At 39.4% G+C, this 13,136-nt stretch overlaps 1 protein-coding gene across 3 annotated transcripts in view; it reads left to right on the forward strand.

Moving 5' to 3' along the window:
- LOC131696604 (membrane-associated guanylate kinase, WW and PDZ domain-containing protein 3-like) overlaps positions 1-13,136 on the forward strand; it is a 142,703-nt gene that overhangs the window by 117,971 nt on the left and 11,596 nt on the right. For all 3 annotated transcript variants that reach the window (XM_059004119.1, XM_059004118.1, XM_059004117.1), the window contains exons 11-14: positions 4,436-4,467; positions 5,131-5,281; positions 11,836-11,930; positions 12,272-12,464. In XM_059004119.1, the coding sequence (XP_058860102.1) occupies positions 4,436-4,467; positions 5,131-5,281; positions 11,836-11,930; positions 12,272-12,464 (471 nt within the window). The remainder of the gene's footprint in view (positions 1-4,435; positions 4,468-5,130; positions 5,282-11,835; positions 11,931-12,271; positions 12,465-13,136) is intronic.

Here is a 13,136-nt window from a genome sequence, read left to right on the forward strand (position 1 = left end):
TGGAAATAACTAAACTGACCACTGTATGCCTAGTACTTTCATACAAGGGCTTATGATAACCCCTACAGTCTTTGTTCAATAAATTGTTAACACACACACCTGTATATGAAAGTAAACTAATCTGAAAAGTTGAAATGTTATGCTGGTCAGAGGAAATATATTGTAGACCCAGGTAAATATAATCACACAAAAAGTTGATGTTATATATACAGTGCCTTGCAAAAGTATTCAGACCCCTGACCAATTCTCTCATATTATGCAAGCAAGGTATTTCAGTTTTTTTATTTTTCTTAAAAATATTTCCCAACATAAAACCAATGTCACCTTACAATAATTGATTTTGAGTTTCAATGTTTTAAAATAAAATATCAAACAAAACGAAATTTCAATGTACTATTTGTAATTCAGTAATATGAGAGAATTGGTCAGGGGTCTGAATACCTTTGCAAGGCACTGTGTATATATATATATATATATATATATATATATATATATATATATATATATATATATATATATATATATATATATATAATAGCATCTATTTTAATACACATGTAAACTTGTATTGTATTGTTGCAAGGATCCTGTGAACTTTGGTTCACCTAAGTTTTAGAGAAAGGAGGGGTTGAAAATGAGAACCATGAGATCATGTTCCAATATTTTGGAAAGGAGTTATATCCAATTAGTTTTGAATGTTTTTTTTTATATAACTCCAGTTAGTTTTAAAAAAAGAGCTGACCTGAATATATCATTAACTCAAAGATAGGAACTGTCAAGGCAGATTGATGATCAGATTTAATTGGGACCCTTGATGTATTCATTGGAGGGGAAGCCCTATATAATAAACCCAGAGCAAGACCCCAATCGCCACCATTGAACTTGATCTTGCAAGCTGACCCATTTTCCTGCGTTCATGAAACGGAAGCCATATGCACTATACCATATACATTATACAGTTAAAAAATGTTACCGGCCCAGTTTGGCCTACGGTGCTTCATAACTACCGGCCAAACTGATCTCTAGCGGCCCCGGGTTGCCGGGCTGTGGTTAATGTAGAACCTTGCTGTATTGAAGTATTAATGCTGTAAACCTGTAAAGGCCCTGGAAACACCCAAACTGCCTGTTAGCAGGGATCCAAAGTGGCTTGCAACCACTCGATCCATTATTAAGCATTTAATAAATTGAAGGAGTACTAATACTGCGCTGATTCGTTAAACCTTCAAATTAAATGAGTCTATGTGATTTTCTTCATTATTAAAAAGTTGTCTGGACATATAGCACGACTAGTGCATGAACAAAACCACTTCAAAACATCTCTGTCCTCCTTAAACGCCTCCCCTGAGTTTAAGAGTGTGCTCAGAGCATATATATATATATATATATATATATATATATATATATATATATATATAAATGAAAACAGTATGTGCAATTCTGACAGCAGTGTCCCTGTTAATGCAGAACATTTGAGATTCTATTGTACTGCAGGGGTTTGTTGTGGAGCGCAGTGTCCCTGTTAATACAGAACTGTTCTCCCTGGGTTTAGAAAGCAGGGACTGTAATAGATGATAAATAATTATACACGTTTTATTTATTTATGTATTTATTTATGTATTTATTCTCTAAAGACTACTGGTCCTGCTTTATGTGATAGGTGTTACAGAAACTTGGTTGTCTGAGAGTGATGGAGACGAATATAATATTAGTGGGTACACACTGTATAGGAAAGACAGGCAGGACAGAAGAGGCGGAGGGGTAGCGCTATACATAAGAAATAGCCTTGAAGCCCAGGTGTTAAATCGGGACAAAGAAAACAATGCAGAATCAATATGGGTCAGAATAATGGACACAAATTCAAAGGGCATAATAATAGGAGCATGCTATAGACCGCCAAATTCAGACGCTGAGCAAAATAATCTGTTATACAATGACATTCGAAATGCGTGTAGAAAAGGTGAAGCCATACTAATGGGGGATTTCAACTTCCCCTGTATAAAATGGGAAAACCCAATGGGGGGCACGACGGACGAAATTGAAATGGTGGAAATGACAAATGACTGCTTCCTAACGCAATTTGTCAAGGCACCGACTAGAGGGGAGGCATGCCTTGACTTAGTCTTTTCAAATAATGAAGACAGAATAACTAAAACAGAGGTCAGAGAGCCATTGGCAAACTCAGACCACAACATGGTCTCATTTGAAATATTTTTTAAAACCCCAAAAGTAATGACTAAAGCTAAGGTTTACAATTTTAGAAAAGCAAACTACGAAGGTATGAAACAGAGACTAATAGAAGTAGATTGGAGTAAAATAGAGAAAACATCCACAGAAAAAGGGTGGCTGTTTTTTAAAAATGTAGTACTAGAGGCACAAAACAATTACATCCCAAAAGTAGACAAATCTAAATCTAAAACAAAATGGCCAAAATGGTTTAATAGATCAATTAAAAAAAATATTCAGCGAAAAAAGGCACTTTACAGAGCGTTTAAAAGGGACCAAAAACAAAGCACACAGAAAGAGTACTTGGAACTGCAAACACAAGTCAAAAAGGAAGTTAGAAAGGCCAAGAGAGAGATAGAAATCAATATTGCTAAGGGGGCTAAAACCAATTCCAAAATGTTTTTCCAATATTATAACAGCAAGAGAACATTCAAAGAGGAGGTTAAATGTCTAAGAGACACAAATGGCAAAATCATAGATGAAGAAAAAAAAATAGCAAATATATTAAATGATTACTTTTCACAGGTTTTTACAAAGGAGGACACGGACAACATGCCCCACATGTCGACCTGTTCCTATCCAGTTTTAAATAACTTTAGCATAACAGAGGCAGAAGTGTTAAAGGGACTAGGAGCTCTTAAAATAAACAAATCCCCTGGGCCGGATGAGATCCTCCCAATAGTACTCAAAGAAATGAAAGAAGTTATTTACAAACCGCTAACCAAGATCATGCAACAGTCTCTTGACACAGGGGTTGTACCAACAGACTGGAAAATAGCAAATGTAATACCGATCCACAAAAAGGGAGACAAAACCGAACCAGGTAACTACAGACCAATAAGCCTGACTTCTATTATATGTAAACTTATGGAAACTATAATAAGATCCAAAATGGAAAATTACTTATATGGTAACAATATCCTGGGAGACAGCCAGCATGGTTTTAGGAAAGGGAGATCATGTCTAACTAACCTACTTGACTTTTTTGAGGATGCAACATTGAAAATGGATAACTGCAAAGCATACGACATGGTTTATTTAGATTTCCAGAAAGCTTTTGACAAAGTCCCGCATAAAAGATTAATTCTCAAACTGAACGCAGTAGGGATTCAAGGAAATGCATGCACATGGATTAGGGAGTGGTTAACAGGTAGAAAACAGAAAGTACTGATTAGAGGAGAAACCTCAAAATGGAGTGAGGTAACCAGTGGTGTACCACAGGGATCAGTATTAGGTCCTCTGCTATTCCTAATCTACATTAATGATTTAGACTCTGATATATTAAGCAAACTCGTTAAATTTGCAGACGACACAAAAATAGGAGGAGTGGCAGACACTGTTGAAGCAGCAAAGGTCATTCAAAATGATCTAGACAGCATTCAAAATTGGGCAGACACATGGCAAATGAAATTTAATAGAGAAAAGTGTAAAGTATTGCATGCGGGCAATAAAAATGTGCATTATAAATATCATATGGGAGATACTGAAATTGAAGAAGGGAACTATGAAAAAGACCTAGGAGTTTATGTTGACTCAGAAATGTCTTCATCTAGACAATGTGGGGAAGCTATAAAAAAGGCTAACAAGATGCTTGGATATATTGTGAGAAGTGTTGAATTTAAATCAAGGGAAGTAATGTTAAAACTCTACAATGCATTAGTAAGACCTCACCTAGAATATTGTGTTCAGTTCTGGTCACCTCGTTACAAAAAGGATATTGCTGCTCTAGAAAGAGTGCAAAGAAGAGCAACCAGAATTATCCCGGGTTTAAAAGGCATGTCGTATGCAGACAGGCTAAAAGAATTGAATCTATTCAGTCTTGAACAAAGAAGACTACGCGGCGATCTGATTCAAACATTCAAAATCCTAAAAGGTATAGACAATGTCAACCCGGGGGACTTCTTTGACTTGAAAAAAGAAAAAAGGACCAGGGGTCATAAATGGAGATTAGATAAAGGGGCATTCAGAACAGAAAATAGGAGGCACTTTTTTACACAGAGAATTGTGAGGGTCTGGAACCAACTCCCCAGTAATGTTGTTGAAGCTGACACCCTGGGATCCTTCAAGAAGCTGCTTGATGAGATTCTGGGATCAATAAGCTACTAACAACCAAACGAGCAAGATGGGCTGAATGGCCTCCTCTCGTTTGTAAACTTTCTTATGTTCTTATGTTCTTATTAATAATAATTGCATTCTCTTTTTGTCTTTTTAGGTCAAACGTCACCTGTTAAGTCTCTCAAACCTGTAAGTCCAAATGAATGTTTTTAATAATATTGTTCTTTCATAACCCTCTCTGCATTGTGCTTCACTACACATCATGCTTCAGAATGTAACCTGAAAGAATTGCAACCAGAATGCATATTGTGTGTGTGCACTATGTATTCCATTAGCCATTTCTAGTGTGTGTGTGCACTATGTATTCCATCAGCCATTTCAATGCCATTATTATGAAACATTCTGTTTATTTGTTGACGGTACATTTTTCAAGAATATATGTATTTTCCCAGGTAACCTGAGCAAGAAGTTGCAAAGCTATTTCTAACACTCATGAAATAAAGAAATGCATGTGGTATACAGACACAGTTCATGTGAAGCAAAGTATATGACCTATTTGTGTGTAATGATTATATGGTCATTGTTTGCCGTTGATTTACACTGACTACATTGCAATGACACCTGCAGCTGCAGGCTCCCATCCTGTCCAGCCCAGACTGTCTGGCTCTGATTAAACACCAGAGCTGCCCTCTGCAGCAGGACAGCTTGATTTCTCTAACCCCGAGAGGCATCAGCAAGGAAAAAAAGCAAACGTCAAAGTAGCACAATGTAGTCCAGGAAGTGAACCAGGGGGACAGTTTCAAATACAAATAATTAATGCTGCTTCTTTTTAACAGTACTTTTTTCTTGCAGAAAGAGATGACCGCAAGCAACGAGGTGTTGGACCCCAGTGACCCCATCCCTCAGGCCCTTCCCTTTCCCCCAAACATCCTCCGCCCCATGTCTCCCAGGCTAGACCCCTCTGAGGTCTACATCAAATCCAAGGCAATGGTCGAGAACAAGCGTGAGTCGTCTCTGCAACTGTTTCATGTGCTGGATAATTTAAGAGCAAGGAAATATAGCCCCTCCCCACTCATAGCAAGGAAATAGAGCCCCTCCTTACTCTGTTATAGCAAGGAAATAGAGCCCTTCCATACTCATAGCAAGGAAATAGAGCCCCTCCACACTCTGTTATAGCAAGGAAATAGAGCCCTTCCATACTCTGTTATAGCAAGGAAATAGAGCCCCTCCACACTCTCTGTTATAGCAAGGAAATAGAGCCCTTCCATACTAATAGCTAGGAAATAGAGCCCTACCATACTCATAGCAAGGAAATAGAGCCCCCCCACACTCTGTTATAGCAAGGAAATAGAGCCCTTCCATACTCTGTTATAGCAAGGAAATAGAGCCCTTCCATACTCTGTTATAGCAAGGAAATAGAGCCCTTCCATACTCATAGCAAGGAAATAGAGCCCCTCCACACTCTGTTATAGCAAGGAAATAGAGCCCCTCCACACTCATAGCAAGGAAATAGAGCCCCTCCACACTCTGTTATAGCAAGGAAATAGAGCCCCTCCACACTCTCTATTATAGCAAGGAAATAGAGCCCTTCCATACTCATAGCAAGGAAATAGAGCCCTTCCATACTCATAGCAAGGAAATAGAGCCCCTCCACACTCTGTTATGGCAAGGAAATAGAGCCCCTCCACACACTTTGTTATAGCAAGGTAATAGAGCCCCTCTATACTCTGTTATAGCAAGGAAATAGAGCCCTTCCATACTCTGTTATAGCAAGGAAATAAAGCCCTTCCATACTCATAGCAAGGAAATAGAGCCCTTCCATACTCTGTTATAGCAAGGAAATAGAGCCCTTCCATACTCATAGCAAGGAAATAGAGCCCTTCCATATTCTGTTATAGCAAGGAAATAGAGCCCGTCCCCACTCATAGTAAGGAAATAGAGCCCCTCCACACTGTTATAGCAAGTAAATAGAGCCCTTCCATACTCTGTTATAGCAAGGAAATAGAGCCCTTCCATACTCATAGCAAGGAAATAGAGCCCCTCCACACTCTGTTATAGCAAGGAAATAGAGCCCTTCCATACTCATAGCAAGGAAATAGAGCCCCCCCCTCAACAATACACACACACACAACAATATTGCTAGTTCAGCGTCTGCAATTTGGCGACTTACCCCCATTTACACAGAACTCGCGTTAACATAATTTGCTAGTGTTCAGTACTGTGATCAAAACAATGATGCCTTTGGTACCTGTTGTGGTATGCGTGATATTTTTCACTATACTTTCTGAATATCACAGTAGACTAATGAAAAGATTGGAAGACATACAGATAGATTTTAGCCATCACTTGCTTTTTATTACGCAGAACACCGCGTCATTAACTTTTCTACTGTTGTAGAATACACATTAGCATCTCGCTCAGTTCCATCAAGTTGTGCGTTTATCTCTTCTTTTGATAACCAGCGCGAATTTTAAATGTTTCTCCCGCACAATCGCCTGATTCAGTCGTCCTTGTGATGCACTGAAGAGAGCATTAGTACTTCTATTACAAACTACTACTTTAAGAAGGATAACACTTTTTTTTCTTTTATAAAAATGCCGCCAATGACAGCTGACAGCAAAAGTGCATCCTACGATTGTGTCCGTAAACGCGGGTTTAAAGCTGTTTTGTACATCGGTCACAGACCCGGGGATTGGAGTGAACGACTGCCCTTGCATTTAAGATTTAATATATATTACAAAACCATAAATAAGTGCTACACATTTATTTACAATAATAATAATAATAATAATAATAATAATAATAATAATAATAATAATAATAATAATAATAATAATAATAACAAACAACACTGGTAGGTAATGTTACTCACAACTTACAATACCAGAACTGCTGTTTTTTGGGGGGTTTTTTTGCTAATATTCAGAATGTAGTGTACAATTAAATTGTTCAAAACTGTCGGCTGATAGTCTTTAAAAATATATATATATTTTTATTGTACTGATACAGTTCTTAAATTGGTGATGAATAGAAATACTGAGCAATAGTGTGATTCATAATTTTATTGGATGCAGAGCTCCAGAAAAAAGGCATCACTGTGATTGAAGACAGGGAGGATGTGATATACTATACAGGGCATCGCTGTGATTGAAGACAGGGAGGTTGTGATATACTATACAGGGCATCGCTGTGATTGAAGACAGGGAGGATGTGATATGCTATACAGGGCATCACTGTGATTGAAGACAGGGAGGATGTGATATACTATACAGGGCATCACTGTGATTGAAGACAGGGAGGATGTGATATGCTATACAGGGCATCGCTGTGATTGAAGACAGGGAGGATGTGATATACTATACAGGGCATCGCTGTGATTGAAGACAGGGAGGATGTGATATACTATACAGGGTATCACTGTGATTGAAGTTCTGCGCTGGAGATGACATAATAGAAAAAATAGAAAAAAAACATGCATGATAAAAATAGCCAAAAAATAACCAAACCACCAAGACAACATTATCCCACTAGATGCTTTCAAAACAGGCCAAATTGGGAGCACTGGGGCAGTAGCCTAAATGTCACATGCGAGACGCATGCATTACCTATTAAAATGAATGTACCCTCAAGTTCAATGTACAAATAATACGTGAGTTTCTAGAATTTGTTTTAGAAAAATCTATATTTTAATTGGCGTTCCAGTACTTTAAGATTTACGACTACACCACTGAAAGCCCCCTTACTTCTTTTTTGGACCAATTACTTCCTGGGTCACTTGCCATTTTGTTGGATTTATTTCTTCAATCAACACGTGGCGGAACAGGAAATTGCGTTTACTTGGGGGGAAAAAAAATCCACCTTGAACGCAAAATGTGGTGTCTGTGACAGCATTGCAGTTTACACTGAAAGTAATATGCTTCAGTACCTGCGCTGTGCTGCCACTGAACTACCTCGAGAGAGTGGCTGCATTTTACTGGCATTTCCCATTTACACCTAAAGTGATACCGCATCAGTGCCGCCTCAGACACGGCAAATTGCTTCAGTGTAAACATGCCTATAGATGGACATTGTGTTTGTCTTGTGTATCTTGTTTGTTGTGTCTCGTTTAGTGTTCTGTGTATTGGAAGGGTATGGGGCACGCCATGCGTGTGGTGGGTGGTGTAGTGAAAAAAGAAATTTAGCTGACAAATGGTTTTTGATTCAAATCCACTTTGTATACAAGAAAGGTATACCTCCAATACAATAATATCAGCACAAGATTTAAACTGACTTTGGACAAGGCCTCAGTATAGCTCAGTGCATATGTTTGTATTAGAAAGCACGGATATCCATGGAGTCAATTCGAAAGAGATGAAAAGACTGACAAAACTTTACAATGTTTGGCATTTATACCTTTGTAAGCAATTGTTGACTCAACTCCCATTTGTCTGTCTTCTGTCCAATGATAGGGGTTTCCACTCTATCATTGCACATTCCCTCTGCGGGGGAAAAGGGGGTTGCATACCACGTTGTACCTAGCAGGGCGCATCCATCTTGTCTTTCAGTTCCCCTCCCCCATCTCACACTATCTCTGCTAATCTCCTGCCTGTTGGCGTTTAGCTCAGACACCTATCTGTGACTTTGAGTCGTGTTAGGCTATTCAAAACTGCACATAGCTGGTTTTGCCGATGGGAAATGAAAGAACTTGAAACTTACACAATACTAAAGAATATTAAAGCAACTGAATTAGTACATTAAAACGACTATAAAAACACATTCATACGCAATTTAAACATAATGATTAAAAACAACTTAACTATAAAAGACACACATACACATAATGTAAAACTTGTACTTAATAACATAATGAATTCCTCATGCAGAAAGCCATCACTACAGAGTTAATGGCTGAAAGAGAGTGCCTATCTGTGAAGCGGTGAAAGAGCCCAGAGTGAGTCGGAAGAACAGAGAATGAGAACGAGAGCGACTGAGAGTGTTGGAGGAAAGAAAGGGAAGAGGAAAGTGAGGGGAAGAGCAGAGAGAGCGAGGGAGTTATTTTTATTTATTGATTTGCTGTGAACCCCGGCCCAAACAGGGATTCGCTGTTATTTTTTTTTATTTAGTGAAGTAATTAAAAGCAGCACATTTTGAATTCCATCTGGTCTCCCTGAGTCTTGTTTCACATGCAAAATTTTGTTTGCCTCGGGCAGCAAAAATCCTTGCGCCGGCCCTGAGAACAAGGCATAGAGGCTATATTTAAACTGCTTTATAATTATAAATGTTAAAAAATGAACAGCTATTGTTTACTTGTTGCATTTACTTAAGAAAATGAATACAAAGTGTAATGTAGTATTATATTGTGTGCCTGACAGCAATTTATACATTTGTTTTACAACATAGTCACACAAAAATAACATTTAACATTTGTACTAGTAAAAACACTACTGTAAAAAAAAAAAATACATAGCGACATTTGCTTTTATAGCCACTTGCTGTGAAACATTGCGTATTATAACTTGTACCTATACTGTGCAGTAGAAAAGAAATTCAGCCTCCGCAATGTGAACTACAACAGCGCTCCTTAAATTCAGCCTCCGCAATGTGAACTACAACAGCGCTCGTTAAATTCAGCCTCCGCAATGTGAACTACAACAGCGCTCATTAAATTCAGCCTCTGCAATGTGAACGACAACAGCGCTCGTTAAATTCAGCCTCTGCAATGTGAACTACAACAGCGCTCGTTAAATTCAGCCTCTGCAATGTGAACTACAACAGCGCTCGTTAAATTCAGCCTCCGCAATGTGAACTACAACAGCGCTCGTTAAATTCAGCCTCCGCAATGTGAACTACAACAGCGCTCATTAAATTCAGCCTCTGCAATGTGAACGACAACAGCGCTCGTTAGATTCAGCCTCCGCAATGTGAACTACAACAGCGCTCGTTAAATTCAGCCTCTGCAATGTGAACTACAACAGCGCTCGTTAAATTCAGCCTCCGCAATGTGAACTACAACAGCGCTCGTTAGATTCAGCCTCCGCAATGTGAACTACAACAGCGCTCGTTAAATTCAGCCTCCGCAATGTGAACTACAACAGCGCTCCTTAAATTCAGCCTCCGCAATGTGAACTACAACAGCGCTCGTTAAATTCAGCCTCCGCAATGTGAACTACAACAGCGCTCGTTAGATTCAGCCTCCGCAATGTGAACTACAACAGCGCTCATTAAATTCAGCCTCCGCAATGTGAACTACAACAGCGCTCGTTAAATTCAGCCTCTGCAATGTGAACTACAACAGCGCTCGTTAAATTTTTAAGCATCGCTCTTTGAGCACTGGGAAAATTACTGTCTCAGTGTCTTTACGTCATTAGTATAGTTAGTGCGCGCCTGACCAAACATTGAATTCTGTGCTGAAGAAATTTGGTGTACATTACAAACTGCCGATCGCCGATTTGTGGTTTTTTTCCTTATATCGGTGCCTTGCCAATAGGGTACCGATTATCGGTGCACCCCTAATATATATATATATATAGTATTTATTTGTAATTTAGTATTTTTTATTTAGGCTTCCCTAAGGTTACATTAGCTAGTGCAAGATAAGTGTTAATCTGGGTCTGTGAAACCAGCCATTAGTGTGGAAATTTTCAATCAGTGTAAGCTCCCCTATCCTGATTGTCTGAGTCTACTGTGTGTCATGGTGAGTGCATGTGTTATATGTGTGCATCTGCTCATGAATGTGTGAATGAGGGACTGTATGTAACAATAGTGTTCTGTAAGTAGTGCCATGTATATCGATGAACAATCACAAGCTCTCTCCCACCATTTCCATGAACAGGGAGTATAGATAGAGATGTCCCTGTGTGAAGTGAGTAGAGTCTATTGGGGGAAACTCAAGCAATCTGCCAGTAGAATGCAGTAGCTTCCTCTGTCTGCCAGAAGCAATGCCTCTGTGATTTGCAATTATCCGGGACAACTGATGCACAGCAGCGATTCCTTGAGAAGACTTTCATGTATTTATTATTTATTATGAAACATCTTTTTTTGAAAAAAAAACAAAAAAACAGCTCCTTGCAGCCTAGAGCGGTTTAAAGTGGATTATGTGGAAGGGATGGAAGGCACACGGACAGTGAGAGTGGTCTGGGGGAAGGAACACTCCTGGAACCCCAGCTGCAGCATTTTATTAAGATTCATTATGGACAGATTGCAGGCCTCGTCGGTGCTTAAAATGTGTGTGCTTGCTTGCTTGTGTGTGCTGGTGTATATTATTATTTATTATTATTATTTATTTCTTAGCAGACACCCTTATCCAGGGTGACTTACAATTGTTACAAGATATCACATTATTTTTACATACAATTACATTATTAATTTTTTTACATACAGTTACCCATTTATACTGTTGGGTTTTTACTGGAGCAATCTAGGTAAAGTATCTTGCTCAAGGGTACAGCAGCAGTGTCCCCCACCTGGGATTGAACCCACGACCTTCCGGTCAAGAGTCCAAAGCCCTAACCACTACTCCACACTGCTGCCCATAATAACATGATTCTGTGCTTGTTTGTGTTTGCTCATGCCCCGCAGCCCCGAACACCAGGGATCTGGACGTGTTCATAAAGCGGAATCAAGATTCCGGATTCGGGTTCCGGGTTCTGGGAGGGGAGGGTCCTGAACAGCCAGTGAGTATCCATGACGACAAATAAACGGAACCAACTCAAATCATTTTCTTTTTACTATTGTTTTTTATTTGGTTATTTATTGATTTTCATTTCCTGAAATAGCTAATTCTTATAATTCTAGATGTGTCCCCAATCATTCCCATAAAATATTGAGTATGAACAGCAATGGGAACAGAAGAGGCCATTTCAGATAGCAGCGTTGAAAATAAGAGAAATGACCCTAAAAACAAATCCGCAGTTATGCTGCTCCAGACACCCATTTAGAAGGATGGGACTGCGTTGTCAGTGGACAGCCTGTTTATGCGGGTAGGCTGTGTGTTAACTGTGTGCTCCGGTGGCAGGTATACATTGGAGCCATCGTACCCCTGGGGGCTGCAGAGAAGGACGGCCGCCTGCGAGCTGGAGATGAGCTGCTGTGTATCGACGGGGTGCAGGTCAAGGGGAAATCCCACAAGCAGGTCCTGGAACTCATGACTAACGCTGCTCGCAGCGGCCACGTGCTGCTTACAGTGCGTAGGCAAGTGTTTTACACAGGTATGAAGAACGTTCTGCTGCAGGGCAAATACATGCCCACTGTGCTCGAATGACAAGACAGGCCTCATTTCATTTTGTAAACTCAAAAAAGTATGCTGTTAGCACCCTTTCTGGATTGACACCACTTTCACATTTCCCTTGAATTCATTTTCACATTGCATTTACATTAAACTGGGCTATTTTACTTTAAAATAGCCCATTAAACAGTCTGGAGTTTAGTTTGGGTTTTGAGTCAAAAGAGGTATTACCATTTAATGTGTGTAATTCTCTGCAGGTGAATATTAATAGATTTCTGAGCAATACAAAACCAAAAAGGAAGTATAGAGGACATTTCCAAAGATCATTGTGTGGATCCTAAGTAATTAAATGATTCATTTTGTGACTTTAATGAAAGCTATTGGGCATACTATTCAGGGCAGGGTCGGTGCAGTGGAGGGAGAATCATGCTATTAAATGTCTTAATGAGATGAAAATAGCAGGGCGTTGCTTCCCGGGGCTGGTTCACCCTCGTGTGGAATCGCAGAGGATTTTCTCCAGGATCCAAATCTTAACGAAGACAAGCACGAGGGCTGAGGGCTGTTCAAACATTAACACATGAGCGGACAGACTTTGCAAATGGTTCATGTAATACTTTTACTATGGAGGGAGCATTTAGCCTGAGATTTACCCATA

This window comes from Acipenser ruthenus, chromosome 29 (genome assembly GCF_902713425.1).
Source record: "Acipenser ruthenus chromosome 29, fAciRut3.2 maternal haplotype, whole genome shotgun sequence".
NCBI lineage: Eukaryota > Metazoa > Chordata > Actinopteri > Acipenseriformes > Acipenseridae > Acipenser > Acipenser ruthenus.